This window comes from Staurois parvus, unplaced genomic scaffold (genome assembly GCF_062004578.1).
Source record: "Staurois parvus isolate SC_StPar_1 unplaced genomic scaffold, SC_StPar_1.0 ptg000410l, whole genome shotgun sequence".
NCBI lineage: Eukaryota > Metazoa > Chordata > Amphibia > Anura > Ranidae > Staurois > Staurois parvus.
This window is the reverse complement of record NW_028318206.1, coordinates 732,520-751,826: the sequence shown is the minus strand read 5'-3', so window position 1 is coordinate 751,826 and position 19,307 is coordinate 732,520. Positions and strand designations below refer to the sequence as shown.

The 19,307-nt window shown below is 43.0% G+C and overlaps 1 protein-coding gene across 1 annotated transcript in view; it reads right to left on the bottom strand.

Annotated features, from left to right (window-relative positions):
* The window catches only part of LOC149455020 (astacin-like metalloendopeptidase), a 51,555-nt gene that overhangs the window by 13,006 nt on the left and 19,242 nt on the right, over window positions 1–19,307 (bottom strand). Inside the window, exons 5-7 of the mRNA XM_089686743.1 lie at window positions 15,608–15,786; window positions 9,901–9,988; window positions 6,017–6,144 (exon numbers count right to left, since the gene is read on the bottom strand). Of these exons, the coding sequence (XP_089542869.1) occupies window positions 6,017–6,144; window positions 9,901–9,988; window positions 15,608–15,786 (395 nt within the window). The remainder of the gene's footprint in view (window positions 1–6,016; window positions 6,145–9,900; window positions 9,989–15,607; window positions 15,787–19,307) is intronic.

Below are 19,307 nucleotides of genomic sequence, written 5' to 3'. Positions count from 1 at the left end.
GTTTTTCAGGAGTTGGGCTTGGCCCCTTAGTTCCAGTGAAGGGAACTCTTAAGGCATCGGCATACTAAGACATTTTGGACACTATCATGCTCCCAATTTTGTGGGAACAGTTTGGGGATGGCCCCTTCCTGTTCCTACGTGACTGTGCACCAGTGCACAAACCTTATTCCATAAAGACATGGATGAGCGAGTTTGGGGTGGAGGAACTTGACTGGCCTGCAGAGTCCTGACCTCAACCCGATACAACACCTTTGGGATGAATTAGTGTGGAGACTGCGAGCCAGGCCTTCTTGTCCGACATCAGTGCCTGACCTCACAAATGTGCTTCTGGAAGAATGGTCAAACCTTCCCATAGACACCCTCCTAAACCTTGTGGACGGCCTTCCCAGAAGAGTTGAAGCTGTTATAGCTGCAAGGGGTGGGACAACTCTATATTGAACCCTACAGACTAAGGCTGGGATGCCATTAAAGGTCATGTGCGTGTAAAGACAGGCGTCCCAAGACTTTTGGCAATGTAGTGTAAATGTAAGTGTGAAACTGCTAAAGAAATGTGGGAAGGATTACAAAAGGTACATGAAAAAGCTAACCTCAGCAAAAAATTCTCTGCGCTTAGCCCAACCAAACTACACAAAACGTGAACTACTGCAGCCGATTCATTTATCTGAATACTAAATAAATATCAATCAAAATGTGATTTCTAACAATCACAACTGACAGACTAGTGAGTATCAGCACTGGGGTCCCAATACCAGGGGAGTCACCAGTTGTTGCTCGGATGTTCTCAGGGTGGATGTGTAGATCATCATGATGAGTGGTACTGGATATTAGAGCCGAATCTTGGTGGGACCGCACACCTTTTTGCTGAATGCAGCAGTGGTCTGACAGTGACAGTGCCAGTTTGAAGTTGTGAAGCACATGCTTGCTTGCTCTCTATAGCTTGAAATGATCTCATTTTGGTAAGAGGCTTACTTGTTTCTTAAGGAGCGCCTTTTGAGCTTGGAAGCACTTTACATGACGTTTTGCAGCACAGAGCACCTTTTCCACAATTTATTTTCGGCCTTTTTTATTTATATTTTGCATATGAATGTTCATGTTCTTATGTATTGATTTAATTATTTATCAATGTCATGCTCACATTGATCCATTTAATATTCATATGGGCACATATTATTGATTCACTTATTCTTATTTTATTTAAAGTTACAGTGCACTGTTTATTTAAATCTGAGCAATAAACTGTAATTTATTAGAAAGCTATACCAAACTAAGCTGATGAAAGGCCAGGATATGCAGGATTACATAAGCCACACCTTGGAAATGGTTGAACATCTGAGAGGTATAGAAGAAATAAAAGATTTTCTTGCCGCAGCACTATTACTTAGTGGTTTACCAGAAAGTTATGAAACACTCGTCACAGCACTTTATGCATGTCCAGATGATGAACTGACATAGGAATGTGTTAAGGGCAAGCTTGTAGATGAATATAAGCATAAAACAAAAAATACAACAGTAGCATGCTTCAGTCTGCTTTACAGATGAAAAATAGGAATAAAAACAGTAACATGCAACAAGAAATATGTGCATATTTTGTGTGCAAGAAACAAGGCCATTTAAAAGCAGAATGCAAAATCTGGAAAGCTAGAATACAAAAACATGAACTACAAAAGGCCAAAGGGGTGAAGGAAAAAATTGATTTGTCTTTAGATAATGCGTATGTTTTTCAATCCAAAAGTTGCACCTCATCTTTGCTGGCATGGTGTGTTAATTCATGAGCTACAAGTCACATAACAAATGACAGAAATTTCTTTATCCATCTTAACCAGATAAAAACAGAAAAAAATCATCATAGCTAATAGGCAAATAATGGAATCAGAAGGAATAAGAGATGATTTTCTTTACTGTCCTATTTCCCAAAGTGTCACCAGATAGATACCTGTGAATAATGTCCTGTATGTCCCTATTCTTGAAATTAATCTTTTGTCAGTGGAGAAGCTCACAAAAAAAGGCAATGTAGTGACCTTCCAAGATGACAGGCGTGCCATCACAAAAGTGGATATTTTACTTGCAAAGGCTAAAATTACAGGTGAACTGTATCAGCTGAACTGCAATGAGTGGTTAATAATGCCAAGGAAGAAAAACATTCAAACTGCATTCACACATGGTATAGATGACTTGGGCACAGAAGGCCTGAAAAAAAATGAAGAAATGAACTAAGAATGACTATGTATGTGGAATAAAAGAAAAAATGACAAGAAAGGCCTTTCCAAAGCAGAGTAACAGCAGAGCTAAAAAAAAACCTCTGGACTAAATTCATTCTGAGGTATTATCTCATTTTATAGATGATTACTCCAGATATACTACATTATATCTGTTACACAACAAAAGTGAAGTACCAGAGAAGCGTGAACAGTATTTGGCTCAAGTAAGCAACAAATTTGTCAAAATGCTGAGTGTTTTGAACACAGACAATGGAACTGAATATACAGGTGATAACACGTAGGCAATTCTCAGAAAGCATGGCAAAATATTTCAAACTACTGTACCATGCAACTCAGAACAAAATGGAGTTGCAAAAAGAATGAGCTGTTCTCTATGTGAGAGTGGAAGAACCACGATGTTTGATGGAGATATGCCAACCACACACTGGGGGAGGCAATTACGACCGCATGCTATCTCCAAAATCGACTAACAGGAAAATCAACTGAGAAAACTCCATATGAACTGTGGAATGGAAAGACCCCGAATTTGAACCGTCCCAATACCAGGGGAGTCACTGGTTGTTGTCCGGATGTTCTCAGGGTGGATGTGTAGATCATCATGATGAGTGGTACTGAATATTAGAGCCGAATCTTGGTGGGACCGCACACCTTTTTGCTGAATGCAGCAGTGGTCTGACTGGAATGGAAAGACCCCGAATTTGAACGGTCTAAAATTTTTAGAAATGAAAGGCAAAACATTTGAGTATAGATATAAAAAAAAACATTATAAACACCTTTATCCCCTTTTTTATACAGTAAGTGATCACATACCCTCTGTTCTCAGCTGCATAAGGAGCTCAGAGAGCTGGGGGGAAACAGCAGCACACTGGTCTTCCCAGTGAATGGCTGTGCGGGGGTAGCATGTCAGCACAAGCCTGACCATTGGTTTAGCTCCCAACACAGAAAACAGATTGTGCTGTACTCTCATGCCTAGTGTGGTCATTTTTTAATAGGAAAGCAGAGGGACTGGTAGGGATTCCACACAAAGGAAGCAATACAAAGAGAACAGGATACTTTTTCATACAGCAGGCACAAATCAGGAATATGAAATGTTGGCTTTACATATTTTTGCTTGACTTGAAGCAAACTTGTACTTTGTTGTGACCAGGGGCGGACTGACAACTCATGGGGCCTTCGGGGAATAGGGGATCATGGGGCCCCTGTGTCCTTGCCCAAACTCAAAAAAGTCTATGAAAAAGGTACCAGGGGCATCTCATGGGGCCCCCTACTGACCCCAGGCCCTTGGGCAGTGCCTGAGTTTCCAAATAGTCAGTCCGCCCCTGGTTGTGACCCAGAACTTACACAGTTCTTTCCTAAGTAAATCTTTCAGTAGACACTGCAACCAACAATGGTGTCTTATTGACCAATGACTAGTTGAGATCCTGCACTGCACAAGTTATTGAAACTTGAGTAGGAATTGGTTGCAGTGCCTGGGGTGCAGTAGGGGCAACTTGAGGACAATATAAAAGCTCTGATGAGGTTAGTTTATTACGCTCCTCATAAGTACAGGTACATTTTAAGATGAACATGTGCTTCATCCATCTAGAGCCAACCACAGGGTCAATGTGCAACAGCACCTTCTTCCTCTTCACTTCGTTCAATCACCAAGAGTACAAGGAAAGTCCTGGGGAGCCATAGCTTACACATGACTATGTATTCCCCATGTGACAATGCTGACTGGTCTAGTGCTGTAACATGGAGTGGGTCACATGTTCTGCCATGCCGGGAAGTCCCAGGTATTTCCTTTGGCTCTTGGCACTTAGTGGAGCATTGGGTAAGTGAAGGAAATGTAAGTATGTAGTGCCACCTAGACACAGGTTGTTTAGCCAGTTTCTGTGCCGGGGACCTACTACAGAGCTCGTAAAACAAGGTTAAAGCTGGCTCTCATGGCTGGGATCTACGCTGCTATCTTGAAAGCTTACGGGGTCTGCCTGTTTGTGGCTGGCCTGAGGCCTAGTAGCTCAACCTCTTCTCTACTTAACTCACTTTCACAGGCATAACAACCATGGATTCAGCAACTGGTTCCCACAGATAGCACTAGCTTCCCTCAGAACAACCTGGCATAGTCCATGGGTTCCCCAGTAGACTTAGGCTCATTTAATCCTAGTGGTATTTTAGTGCCCCCCAAAAAGCGATCCAAGGTGGATCCCTTTTTAGAGGATAGTGAAAGGGGGTTAGCAGGCACTCAGAAGGTGATACTTCCCCTCATTATCCCTGTTTTTTTTACTTCTTTTTCTTTGGCAGCATGCCACTAGTGCAAGCCAAGTGTTTGGCTCATGGGTGCGGTGTGGCCCCATTAACATACAGTATATGGGAGAGTTTGACTGGTGGTGCCACCTGTCAAACTCTGCATGCAGCATTAAAATTGCTGTGCCACATTCCTATGGTATGATGCCCCTGCGTCAACAGTGTCATTCTGAGGAGGACTGATGGGCATCTATGTCAGTGAGATGAAGTTGGGGGTCAAAGCTGGAAGGTGGGTTCTGTGGAGTGCATCAAACTAAAGGGGTCTAAGGGGTCTCTGGGGGAGGAAGTGAGGGCAGAAAGGGCTCTAAGGGCTAGTTCAGATATGTGGCTGTCATTGCTGCCCCTCTGAAAAGCCATCTGCTGTGGATTTTGTTTTGCCGCCCCTCAACTTGCCCATGTGAATGAGACCTAATGAAGGGAAGAGGCTTAAGCACTCTTTAAAGGTTCTGAAAACTAGAGGGAAAGTCTTGGGCTGAGTCATCCCCTCACCCTCTGTGTACTCACTGTTCAGAGCTCCTTCTCAGCGCAGAGCCCACTTGGATTGAAGGCAGATTCTCCTTCTTATCTCAGGTCATGTGATTTGTCCCATGACAAGGGGATACAGAAAGGACTGTCTCACTTCTCGCACCAGTGGTGCCACACGGAGATGGAAGTATGTGCTCAGTGGGCGCTGGCTTTTTTCTACCCAGGCCGGGCTGTTATTGGAGGAAGGAAAGAGTGGAGTGCTCCCTCCATCAGCTATTTGCTCCTTCTGACAGGGGTGATGCTGCAGTCTTCCCGCCAGTGAGGTACAGGAAAACCGAATGTCTGAAGATCCTAGCATGTCCCACTCCTCCACATATGAACACCTGCTCCTGGGGCACATGTCCCTTCTGCCCTCTCTTTGTCCAGGCCCTGAATATCCTCCACAGCTGACCTATACAGTATAACAGGGGGGCAAGGACAGCACCTAGACTAATTGGAAACAAAGTGAGGAAAATCATAAAAGGGAACTAATCTCCCTATTACATGTATATGCTGATGATAAATAGGGATTGAGGCAACCCTGTTGCTTTGCCCTGAATGGACAAAGTACATAGTACATATTTGCATTATTCACAACAGTGATTCTAAATGTGAGTCCTATTAATGCCATAGATGACTCAACTTTCTTTCCTTCTACTATGGGTGGAAGGAAAAAAAAGTTGCTCGACTCCTCCATCAACACAGTCAGTGTTGATGGGGGAATGTCTTCCACAGAGCTATTGTGTTCTGCAGCAGGGGGCGCGGGGAGCCTTCCCAGTTGGCAGAACACAATGATTACTGCTAGCGGCTATAGCTGTAGACAGTAACTGCATGCTAAAATCCAACAGGCTGGTTGTACTCAAGACAATGGATGGTCCCTGCTGAACCGGCCAACATTCAATCCATCTATCACCATTTTTAGAAATAAAAAGTGTGCAGGGCCGCATGATGATCAGATAATGAAAACTGTAGTCTGGGTGATGGTATTTTTTATTGCTGGCTCTCACCACACTGATAAAGACGATTGATCTTCTGCAGGTCCAAGCCACTCAGTCCATACCTCTGCCCTATGAGGATACTGGGATCAAGCTTTGGGACAATAGTTGCCTTCCCAGGAGCATTGCTGAAGGCATATCTACAGAAAAAAAACACAGTCAGATAAGGCGATACTTTTAAAACACTTGCATTGAATTTAGGCATTGCAAATTCCAGCCAAATTAAACCATTCTTTGGTATAGTAAAGCCAACCTTTACTGTAGACCTCCAGCCAAACCTTCTACTGTAGGGTTGGACAGAGTGAAGAAGGGTTAAAACTTTTGTCTGTTGCCCTTGTCCCCGTTGGGTAGACCACCCTTCAATTTGCATCCCAGAGACATAAAAGGATTTAGTCACACAACTGAATTCCAGTTAAGGCAGCACTAAAATTCTACACCACTAACCTGCCAGCTCTGCTAGCCCCTTCCATTCTCCATTTCAGTACCCACCCACATATACCAATATACAGATATACACTCACCGGCCACTTTATCAGGTACACCTTGCTAGTACTGGGTTGGACCCCTTTTTGCCTTCAGTACTGCTATAATTCTTCATGGCATAGATTCAACAAGGCGATGGAAACATTCCTCAGAGATTTTGGTCCATATTGACATGAGTTACTGTTGCCTTTCTATCATTTTGAACATTTTGTCTGCCCATTCTCCTCTGACCTCTGACATCAACAAGGCACTTTCGTCCACACAACTGCCATTCACTGTATATTTCCTATTTTTGGGGCCATTCTTTGTAAACCCTAGAGATGGTTGTGCGTTAAAATCCCAGTAGATCAGCAGTTGTTAAAATACTCAGACCAGCCCTCTGACACCAACATCCATGCCATGTTCACAGTCACTTAATTCCCCTTTCTTCCCCATTCTGAATCTCGGTTTGAACTTCAGCAAGTTGTCATCACATCTAGATGCCTAAGAATGGTATCCGCCTCTGAAGAAGTGTGTGTGCACGAAACGCCTTAGGAGGAGCCAGGACGTCGTGACGTCACACCGCCGGTGCCACGTGGAGGCCCCACAGCCATCTTAGTTTCTGGAGGGTTAGTTCCTTTCTGACCTGACGCTGCTATATTGCATACCCTACTGTTTTTTATTTAATTTGCAAATTCGTTTTTCATTATTAAATAAATCTTTTAAAACTACTGCACTATGGGCACTATTCATGGTCTCCTTTGAGGAACAATTTGTTTATAGAGCCAGTCATCCATCCATCGAATCCAGAGAAGGGAGTTCCTGTAAGCAGGCATCTTTACCCATCCATCCCTTTAAGGGACCTCTGGCTATCTGGATCTATTTACTCTCCGCTGGACTTGTAACAACATCACCCTGAAGGAGGATTATCCGCGCCCCAGACCAGACCTATACCTGTTAAAGAGACCCACATTGGTTTACACACTGCGTACTTTAATTACGCATCTGGTGAGTGCGTAAATTTTACCACACCATTTGGAGCACCGCTACTGGATTTTATTGTCATTCTGCACCTTTATCAACACAGACTGTCACTTTTATTAAACAACTTATTTATAATAATTTACCGTTATTTCTTATGTGGGATAGACTTTATCATTTTAGCGCTGCACTTACTTTCTATACATATACATGCCTAAATGTATTGAGTTTCTGCCATGTGATTGGCTCATTAGCAGTGGCTAAATGGTTAGCACATCCACCTAGCAGTACCAGGACTGTTGGTTCAAATCCCAACCACAGCACCACCTGCCTGGAGTTTGCATGTTCTCCCTGTGCCTTTATGGGTTTTCTCCAGGTACTTCAGTTTCCCACAACATTCCAAAGAAATGCTGGTAGGTTAACTGGATCCTGTCTAAATTGGCCCTAGTATGTGTATTTATAAATGTGAGTTAGGGACCTTAGATTGTACACCCCTTGAGGGTTAGCAGCCAGTGGGAACTCTGACTCTCCACCTCAGCAGGGATCATGGAATGGAATGCCTAAGCTTTTGGTTATGTGAGCAGCACTGGAGTGAATATGCACTGGTATTCACTCATTGCTCTTGAATATTTATTGTGCATGTTCCATTCTAACAATCCTCATGCACCAATATTCACTCATCATACTTGCAAACCATCTTTTGTGCATGCTCCGCTCAGACAACATGCATGGACCTATATTCACGCATTACTCCTGCAGATTGCCTGTTGAGCATGCCCTTCTCTGGCAATGCACGTGCACATAATTTACTGATTGCCCTTGCAGATTGCCTGTTGCACATGCCCTTCTCTGGCAATGCGCGTGCACAGAATTTACTGATTGCCCTTGCAGATTGCCTGTTGAGCATGCCCTTCTCTGGCAATGCGCCTGCACAGAATTTACTAATTTCCCTTGCAGATTGCCTGTTGAGCATGCTCTTCTCTGGCAATGCGCATGCACAGAATTTACTCATTGCCTTTGCAGATGATCTGTTGAGCATGCCCTTCTCTGGCAATGCACGTGCACAGAATTTACTCATTGCCCTTGCAGATTGCCTGTTGAGCATGCCCTTCTCTGGCAATGCACTTGCACAGAATTTACTCATTGCCCTTGCAGATTGCCTGTTGAACATGCCCTTCTCTGGCAATGCACGTGCACAGAATTTACTCATTGCCCTTGCAGATTGCCTGTTGAGCATGCCCTTCTCTTGCAATGCACTTGCACAGAATTTACTCATTGCCCTTGCAGATTGCCTGTTGAACATGCCCTTCTCTGGCAATGCGCATTCACAGAATTTTCTCATTGCCCTTGCAGATTGTTTGTTGAGCATGCCCTTCTCTGACAATGCACATGCACAGAATTTACTCATTGCCCTTGCAGATGGTCTATTGAGCATGCTCTTCTCTGGCAATGCACGTGCACAGAATTTACTCATTGCCCTTGCAGATTGTCTGTTGAGCATGCTCCACTCTAACAATTCTCATGTACCAGTATTCACTCATTGTATCACTCTGACATTGCTCATGCACCAATAATAACTCATCACTCTTGCAGATTGTCTGTTGTGCATGCTCTGCTCAGAGAGCACTCATGCACTGGTATTCACACATCGTGCTTGCAGATTGTGTATTGAGCATGCTCTACTCTGACATTGCTCATGCACTGATATTCACCCATCACTAATGTAGACTGTCTACTCTGTATGCTCCATGTCATGTTTCACATGACTGTCATATGCCTTTAAGTGTTCTTTGTATTTTGTCTCTGCTCCCCTTCCTTTGGTTTAGTTCATGCTGTAGAGATAGCCCCACCCTTTTATTCATTTTCCCAGTAATGCACCTCAACTTCAAGCCTCATGTCTCATGAAGTAGATCACATTATGATCTTTTGACATATCTGATGTTCATTGTTGTAAGATTCTCTCAGTTTATGGAATAAACTTCACAAGATCTACAAGGTGTCATCTGGATCCAGTCACTGCCTGTGTTATTCAACTAAGATTGGAGTTATCGCTATCTCATCACAACTGTAAGTTACAGAGATCACACTTTCAATGCTTAGATTGGAGAGACAGAACACTCCACTCTGACAGTGCTCATACACTTGTATTCACTCATCACTCTTGCAGATTGTCTATTGCACATGGTCTGCTGTGACAATGCTCTTGCATTCATATTCGTTCATTGCTCCTGCAGACTGTCTATTGTGCATGGACTGCTCTGACAACCTCATGTATTCACTCATCCTTCCTGCAGTTGTGTATTGCGCATGCTCCATTTTGACAATGCTCATGCACCAGTATTAATTCATCACCCAGAAATACATCACAAAAAGACCAAACCCCTGTCCCAACATTACTTGAGAGCTGCATGATGAAGGGTCCTACAGAAGGTGTATTGGCGACTGTGACTTACCTCCCATAGTGCATCACAGAAGTGTAATCATACGGCAGGCCCAGGTTATTGGTAGCTGGTTGGGTCGTCTCAAAGTTGCTTTTGTATACTGTATGGTGTAATGTACAGAAAATATGTTTAATATCATTACTACTTTTCCATTACCAAGGGCTAAATGCAGTACTATTCATATATAATACTGTATGCTGTGATTTAAATAATATCAGTTCAAATTCCTGACTAACCTAAACTTTCTCCATTGAGTAGATGAGGACAAGTTGAATCACTCAGCATCTTCCTATACCTCTCAGGGACCTTCTATGCAAAATCCGTCCACCAAAGCTGCTAGCTACACCCACCACCACTTGTCTGTAAAGCTGACTTACTCTAGCGCTTTCCTTAGAATGTAAATTAATGAGGGAAGAGGAAGAAATTATACTGAAGTATCCAAAATATACTGTGTATATATACACTGCTCAAAAAAATTAAAGGAACACTTTTTAATCAGAGTATAGCATCCAGTCAATTAAACTCCTGAGATATTGATCTGGTCAGTTAAGTAGCAGAGGGGGTTGTTAATCAGTTTCAGCTGCTTTGGTGTTAATGAAATTAACAACAGATGTACTAGATGGGCAACAATGAGACGACCCCCAAAACAGGAATGGTTTTACAGGTGAAGGCCACTCACATTTTTTTCCCTACTCATTTTTTCTGACTGTTTTTCACTAGTTTTGCATTTGGCTAGGGTCAGTGTCACTACTGGTAGCATGAGGACCCTACAAAGCTCCAACTCCTCCAGTGTGGCACATCAATACGTGCCATTGCCAGAAGGTTTGCTGTGTCTCCAAGCACAGTCTCAAGAGTTTGGAGGAGATTCCAGGAGACAGGCAGTTACTCTAGGAGAGCTGGACAGGGCCATAGAAGGTCCTTAACCCATCAGCAGGACCGGTATCTGCTCCTTTGTACAAGGGGGAACAGGATGATCACTGCCAGAGCCCTACAAAATGACCTCCAGCAGGCCACTGGTGTGAATGTCTCTGACCAAACAATCAGAAACAGACTTCATGAAGGTGGCCTGTGGGCCTGACATCCTCTAGTGGGCCCTGTGCTCACTGCCCCACACCATAGAGCTTGATTGGCATTTGCCATTGAACACCAGAATTGGCAGGTCTGCCACTGGCGCCCTGTGCTTTTCACAGATGAGAGCAGGTTCACCCTGTGCACATGTGACAGACATGAAAGGGTCTGGAGAAGCCGTGGAGAACGTTATGCTGCCTGTAACATCGTTCAGCATGACCGTTTTGGTGGTGGGTCAGTGATGGTCTGGGGGAGGCATATCCATGGAGGGACATACAGACCTCTACAGCCTAGACAATGGCACCCTGACTGCCATTAGGTATCGGGATGAAATCCTTGGACCCATTGTCAGACCGTACGTTGGTGAAGTTGATCCTGGGTTCCTCTTGGTGCACTTCAATGCCCAGCCTCATGTGGCGAGAGTATGCAGGCAGTTCCTGGAGAATGAAGGAATTGATACCATTCAATGGCCCCCATGCATGCCTGACCTAAATCTAATAGAACACCTCTGGGATATCATGTTTTGATCCATCTGATGCCACCAGGTTGCACCTCAGACTGTCCAGGAGCTCAGTGATTCCCTGATCCAGATCTGGGAGGAAATATCCCAGGACACCATCCGTCATCTCATTAGGAGCATGCCCCGACGTTATCAGGCATGTACACAAGCACGTGGGGGCCATACAAACTACTGAGGACCATTTTGAGTTGCTGCAATGACATTTCAGCACAATGGACTAGCCTGTTGCATCATTTTTTCACTTTGATTTTCGGGGTGTCTTTGAATTCAGTCCTCTGCAGGTTGTTAATTTTCATTTCCATCAAACGATGGGGCATCCTTACGTTCCTAACACATTACCCAGTTCATATCAGTATAGAGATCCAGCAGGAGATTTTTCCGTATTGGGATCTGATGTGTTTTCAAAGTGTTCCTTTAATTTTTTGGAGCAGTGTAGTATATAAGACACTGGTGAGTGATGTACTTCCCTGCTCTGCCAATAATAAATTTTCTTTTCAGAGGGCTTAGGCTTTGAAGTGGCTGTAAAGGCTGAAGGTATATTTTTTTTACCTTAATGCATTCTCTGCATTAAGGTGAAAAACTTTCTATTGTCAGCTCTCCCCCAGCCCCCTAAAGACTTACCTTAGCCTGATCTCAACCCAGCCCTTTGCCTGAGAGCAGCAGTGCTGCTCACTCTCTCTCCCACCTCACTGGATTCAGTGGAAGCCATTGACTCCTGCTGCTGTCAATCAAATCTAGTGATAAGGAAAAGGGACAGGGCCGAGATGCATTGTGTGTGTCAATGGACACACACAACGCTGCTCGAGATTGAGCCAGAACTTGTCCCACTATATGAAGCAGCTTCTTATGGTGGCACACTATAAGAGGTGGAGCCTAGAGAGTAGGTGGGGGATCTCACTTACTCCTCACCTCATTACACAGAATAGGTAAGTATACCATGTTTGTTATTTAAAAAAAAATAACTTTACTATCACTTTTAAGCTGTTTTGATGTAAAACTAGGCAAGGAGGTGAGGGAAATCAAAGGCAGACACCCTCAAAACACCTAATTTCTGGTGTATAATTGCATTTTAAAATAGGTTTTGGGGTTCCCAGATATATTCATGGATTACAATGATCTGCCACAGTTTTAAGTCCTGAGGAAGTGGTCCCTGAAACGCGTTGACTAACTGGACACTAATCCCTATTTACTATTGTATAAGGCTTTGTAAACCTTCTTCACTGTCACTGATCACCGCCATTACAACTATAAAAACAAATTCCAGTATATATACCATAGTTTGTAGACGCTATAACTTTCACAAACCAATTAATATGAACTCCGTGGGATTTGTTTTACCAAAGACATGTAAGAGAATACATTTTGGCCTAAATTTATGAAGAAATTTGATGTTTTAATTTTTTTATTGGCTGTTCTATAGCAGAAAAAAAATATATATTTTGTTATTCAAAATGTTCTGTTTTTTTTTCATTTATATAATAAAAAATTTAAAAAGTGGGTAATCAAATACCATCAAAAGAAAGCTCTATTTGTGTGAAAAAAAATGATATCAGTTTCATTTGGGTACAGTGTTGCATGACTGTGCAATTGCCAGTTAAAGTAGCGCAGTGCAGGAATAGCAAAAAATGAAGAAAGTAAAACTTTCCAGAGCTTAACCACTTCCCGACCGGCCGTTGCATAAAAACGGCCGGACGGTGGCAGTACAGGGTCGGGTGGCCATTTATGAACGGCCTCCCCGCACCCTGCTTGTGCGCGCTCCCTGGGAGCGCGCAGCACCGCGATCCGGTGCCCGCTGTGTCCTCCGGACACAGTGAAACACCGATCGTCGGACGGGACCTCTGTACGAGGTCCCGATCATGTGATCACTGATTGGCCAATCAGTGATCACATGCAAAGTAGTAAGCAAGATGTCACTTGTGACATCATTGCTTACTACGTGTGAAATCTGTGAATGATCACAGAGGTCACATGGTACAAGGCTATTCACAACAGCCTTGTACCATGTGACAAGCTGTGACCAATCACAGCTCACTCTGTATTTCTCAATGAGTGCAGGAATGCACACAGAGAGAAAGAGAAATGATTGCTTTTACATCCTATATGGGTGTAAAAGCAATCATTGTAAAAAAAAAAAAAAAAAAAAAAAATCTTCATCACCCCCCACAAGTAGTACAGTGTCACCATGGTGACACTGTACTGCTAGGGTGACAGTATGTAAAAAAAAAAAAAAATAAAAAATAATAATAAAAAAAAATAAAATAAAAATGTAAAAAAAAATGTTTAAAAATTATAATTTTTGGTTATAAACTAATTTGTTTTTGTTTGTTTTTTTACTAAAAAGATAACGAAATACATTTTGGCAAAGATTTATGATCAAATATTATTTATTTGCAAAATTTTATAAAAAAAACACTTTTGTTCAAAATTTTTGGACTTTTTCATTTACATAGCAAAAAAAATAAAAATCCCAGCAGTGAATAAATACCACCAAAATAAAGCTTTATCTGTCGCAAAAAAATGGTAAAAAATTAAACTGGGTACAGCGTTGCATGACTGCGCAATTGTCATTCAAAGTGTGATAGCGCTGAAAGCTGAAAATTGCCCTGGTCAGGAAGGGGGTAAAAGTGTCCGGTCTGGAAGTGGTTAAAGTGGAATTCCACCTGAAAAAAAAATAACAGTCAGCAGTTACAAAAACTGTATCTGCTGACTTTTAAAATACAGACACTTACCTGTCCCTTGGTCCAGCGGTGTCCTCACCACCGCTGGTTTCACTGGCCATCTTCTCTCCCTGGAGCCGCTGTCTTCAGTGTGGCCACCCATCTGTGACAGCTTACGACTTCACAGCCGGGTGCCCACTGCGCATGTGTGAGAAGTGCTGTGCTTTGTGAATGGCGCCGTAGTCTTCTGGGACCCAGGGCGGACTGAAAACTCATGGGGCCCCTGGGCATTAGGGGATCATGGGGCCCCTGTGTCCTTGCCCAAACTCAAAAAAGCCTATGAAAAAGGTACCAGGGGCATCTCATAGGGCCCCCTACTGACCCCGGGCCCTCGGGCAGTGCCCGAGTTTCCAAATGGTCAGTCCACCCCTGCTGGGACCTGTCTTGTGTCCCGGAAGACTACAGGGAGGGAGTGGAGGAAGACAACTTCTGCTTCCGATCGCCCAGCAATCGCAGCAACGGAAGTGGGAGTTGGTACCTGTCAAATTCGGGTACCCCCCCCCGCTCTCCAAAGGTGCCAATCCTTAATGGGGAGCAGGGGACAAAGCATTAAAGTGGAACTTCACCTTTTGGTTGGAGCTCCTCTTTGAGGGGTTAAACAATTGGCAAAAATACCTTGTTTGTAGGGACCCGAATGAGCCACACACATTGTGATCTGTTCTGATTGGCCAACTGCACATATCCTGAATTAATGTTTGGTCTTTTTTCATTTATATAATAAAAAATTTAAAACCTAGTGGTGATTGCATACCACTAAAAGAAAGATCTATTTGTGTGGGAAAAAATTATATACATTTCATTTGGGTACAGTGTTTCATGACCGCACAATTGTCAATTAAAGTAGCACAGTGTTAAATAGCAAAAAATGCCCTGGTCATGACGGGGGTAAAATCTTCCAGAGCTCAAATGGTTGAAGTGTAAAAAAATTTGGATGTAGTAGGTGAAGGTTAGAACTTCTGCCATCTAATAAGAGCTCTGATGTTTGAGTCCTCTTAACGCAATACAATATTCAAGCCCTGAAGAAGGGGACGAGCCCCTGAAACATGTTGTCTTTTTTATGTCTTCAGGTATGAAGTTACATTAGTATTAAAACTATTTTTGGGCTCTTAGCTCCTTGACCTGGTGCTCTCACTATACTTTCTATACCTGGATTCCAATTTAGGGATTCCCTGGTTAAGAAAGTCCCTGCTTGTCTGATGAGATGCCTCATCAGAGCCTTTGCACCCCATAGGAATGAGAGAGCTTCCTCAACCACAAGTTATTAATGAGTCAAATCGAGTGCCTCAGTCATACATGTTGACGTTTTTATTGCTGTGTCCCCTCTAGGATGAATGGTGAAATGTCTTCAACATCACATAACAAGTCAAGGAAAAGCAGTCAACATGGCATCATTAGAAGGTAGGATGAAATTTACCATCTGGGATATGTGTCCATTCGATGTACACGTAGGTATCCCGGTCACTCCTGGTGTGCTCATGGACAAAGCCCAGGACATGATTGAGCTCATGCTGTACAATCCCTTTCATCACGCAGCCGGGGTGCAATAGTGAGAGAACTTGGGGTCCTCCGATTCTCCCCAGGTAGGACCAACATCTGAGGAGGCACTTGTATCATGAATGGTCTGTCATTCTTGTAGCTACACACAGAAAGAAAGTCTAGAAAGAAAATCATATCAAGGAAAAGCAACACAGGAGAGGCAGATAGTGAGAATGGGTTTAAGGAGAATCGGTTCAGGGGGTAGGAGGAAATTCACTGCCAGTCCTGAGATTAATTTATACGTTTCCTCCATTTGGAGGTCTTAAGTAGGAATATTCTGTATGCTTTCTAGGAATGATCAACATAAGGTTAACAGATTTTCAAAGGACCAATCCTACTGACCACGCCTACCCACAAAACCACATCCCTCTATGTACCCATACCCAAAAAATCATGCCCCCACCACCTGAACATGCTCTGAAACAATTGGTCACAGACCTTTGGAAAAAGAAGCGACATTGAAGGTATAAAGGCAAAATGCCTTGTGTGCTATGGGCAGGGAAATGATGCACCAAACCAAATTGTAAGTGTGGCTAAATTTCAGTAACAGTGTGTGGGGGGGGCTCTTAAAGGGGTATTGTTTCATAAAACGTAACCTACTCTGCTGTTGTACAAGAGTGCAGGGGTAAGGGGTGTGTAATGCACAGCGTAGAGCACTGTATACAGCACAGAGTAAGAAGTTCGGAATTCGTAACATATACAGTGCTAGTGTCAGGAGTGCGTAATACTTAGAGTGCAAGGGCCGGAAGTGTTTAATGCACAGAATACTAGGATCAGTTGTGTTTAACGCATAGAATACTAGTACTGGGACCAGGAGTGCTTAACTCACAGAGTGCAGGGGTGTGTAATGTACATAGTGGGGTGGTCAGGAGTGTGTACATTACAGAGAGAGTTAGGAATGCATAATGCACAGAGCGCTGGGATCAGCAGTGAGTAACTCACAGAGTGTAGGGATCATTATTGTATATTATATGAAGTGCAAGGGTCAGAGGTGCGTATCTCAGCTTGTAGAGGTCAGGAATATGTAATAGACATATACAAATCTATCTTTCTACCCCTCACCTCACCCCTTCAGTCTCCACTCGCATTACTAACCTACTAAGTGACATATCGGCATGGATGTCACTCCACTTCCTCAAACTCAATCTTTCCAAAACTGAGCTCTTCGTATTCCCCCCAGCCCTTGCCCCCTCCCCTGACTTCTCCATCAAGATCAATAACACAATCATCATTCCCTCCCCTCATGCCAGGGTACTAGGTGTAATCCTGGTCTCCCATCTGTCCTTTCAGCCCCAAATCCAATCACTTTCCAAATCTTGTAGACTTCACCTCCGCAACATCTCCAAGATACCTAACCTCGGAAACTACTAAGCAACTTATTCACTCCCTTGTTATCTCTCACCTTGAATTGTAACTCCTTCCTCACTGGCCGACCTCATCGCAGGCTATCCCCTCTTCAGTCTATCAGAATGCTGCTGCCAGACTCATCCACCTTACTAACCATTCCATATCTGCCACCCCTCTCTGCCAATCCCTCCACTGGCCTCCACTCAGTGTCCTCCATCCCTCTCTGCCAATCCCTCCACTGGCCTCCACTCAGTGTCATCCACCCCTCTCTGCCAATCCCTCCACTGGCCTCCACTCAGTGTCCTCCATCCCTCTCTGCCAATCCCTCCACTAGCCTCCACTCAGTGTCCTCCATCCCTCTCTGCCAATCCCTCCACTGGCTTCCCATTGCCCAACGGATAAAATTCAAAATATTAACAATAACATATAAAGTAATTTATAACTCTGACCCAAATTACATCACCAATCTTGTCTCTAACTATCATCCAAACCGTACTCTCCGCTCCTAGCAAGACCTCCTACTCTCTAGCTCAATTGCCTCCTCCTCCCATGCTCATCTCCAGGACTTCTCCAGAGCTTCTCCCATCCTCTGGAACTCTCTACCCCAATTTATCAGACTATCGCCTACTCTGCTCACTTTTAGGCGATCTCTGAAAACCTATCTCTTCAGGGAAGCCTATCCTGCCCTCAGCTAATACTGGAATCTTCTACTCTTCCAAAAAGTCCAACCCCACAGTTACTACCTTTTTTACCACTAGCCCCTCCCTCCTAGATTGTAAGCTCCAAGGAGCAGGACCCTCAAATCCCTCTTGTATTGAACTGTATTGTTACTGTATTGTCTCCCGTTATATTGTAAAGCACTGAGCAAACTCTCCTCCCAAATATCCCCAACCCCAATGCAGATTTCTCCTCACCCAACAATTCTTCCCAGTATAGGGCTCTCTTCCTCCAGATCACTCCCAGTACAGATCAAGAGCACCCCTCAAATACCCCTTCCCACATGGAAGAAAAATATATTTTAAAAATACATTCTTAATATATTCTTCCCAAATATATTGACATATATTTCAAATACTAAAATATTGGCCATATTCAATATATTTCAAAAATATATTTCAATATATTTGTGAATATATTATTAAAAAAATATTCAGAACACATGCTGAAATATATTTTGGAATGCATTTACAAGTATATTTAAAAATATATGTTTAAATGCATTTTTTAGATGTTCAAAAATATCTGGAAAATATATTTAAAAAAATAATTTTTTAAATATATGCCTTTGGAAAAAATATTTTAATTTATATTTTTGGAATACCGCACATGTTAAAATGAATTAGTGTAGGCCACTATATTGTAAATATATGTCGCATGTATAATTTTTTTTTCTAAATATATTGGAAATATATTTCTCTTCCATATGGGTTAGTACAGACCTCCCCCACCCCTCAAATACAGACATCTCTCCCACGTTACAGACCATTTCCCCTACTTTCCTCCCTAGTATACATCTGAGGACGCGCTTTTTTTGGCTCTACAGTCGCTGTCTGAGGTCTGAGCAGTAGTGCTGAAATTTTAAAAAAAGTTGGGTGGTAATGGTGTCATGACCCAAGCCACAAGCAAGAGATGTTGGTGCTCAATGCTAGCAATGACCCTGGGCACACAATGCTTGTGCAATACTGCTCATTCTCACAGTGCGAGTCTTTGGCTCAGTTGACTAGTATACATTTATTTCCAGCAGGGCTGATGTCTTATCTCAACAGTTTGTAAGAAAGACAAAGGAATTTCACTGAGCCACTAAGAGTGCCCTCTGATGGCTGACACACAAATCTCTATAGTTAATATAATTATGGACAATTAGCAAGAGCAAGCTTGTAAATGCAACATCAAAATTTCCTGTATATAAACACTGCAAAAGTAATGCAAAATACTGTATGCACTTACTGAAAATACAGGGTGCACTATGCTTTTTCTTTACATCTTATTTTAAATGAGAAAATAGTGAAACTGCCCCCCCCCCCCAATAAAATAGTCATCATCACCAACTAACTGTGGGTTAAACGAAATAGTCCTTTAATTATATTGTTCAAAATCATTGCCAAATTATGTATAAAATCTTGCTGTAGTGGATCAGTTGTAACTAGGGCTTTAACTTGGGATCATATAAGGCTCCCACTGACCACCAATGTAAAGAGGCCGTTAACTAGGAGGAATAAAAGGCTTCCACT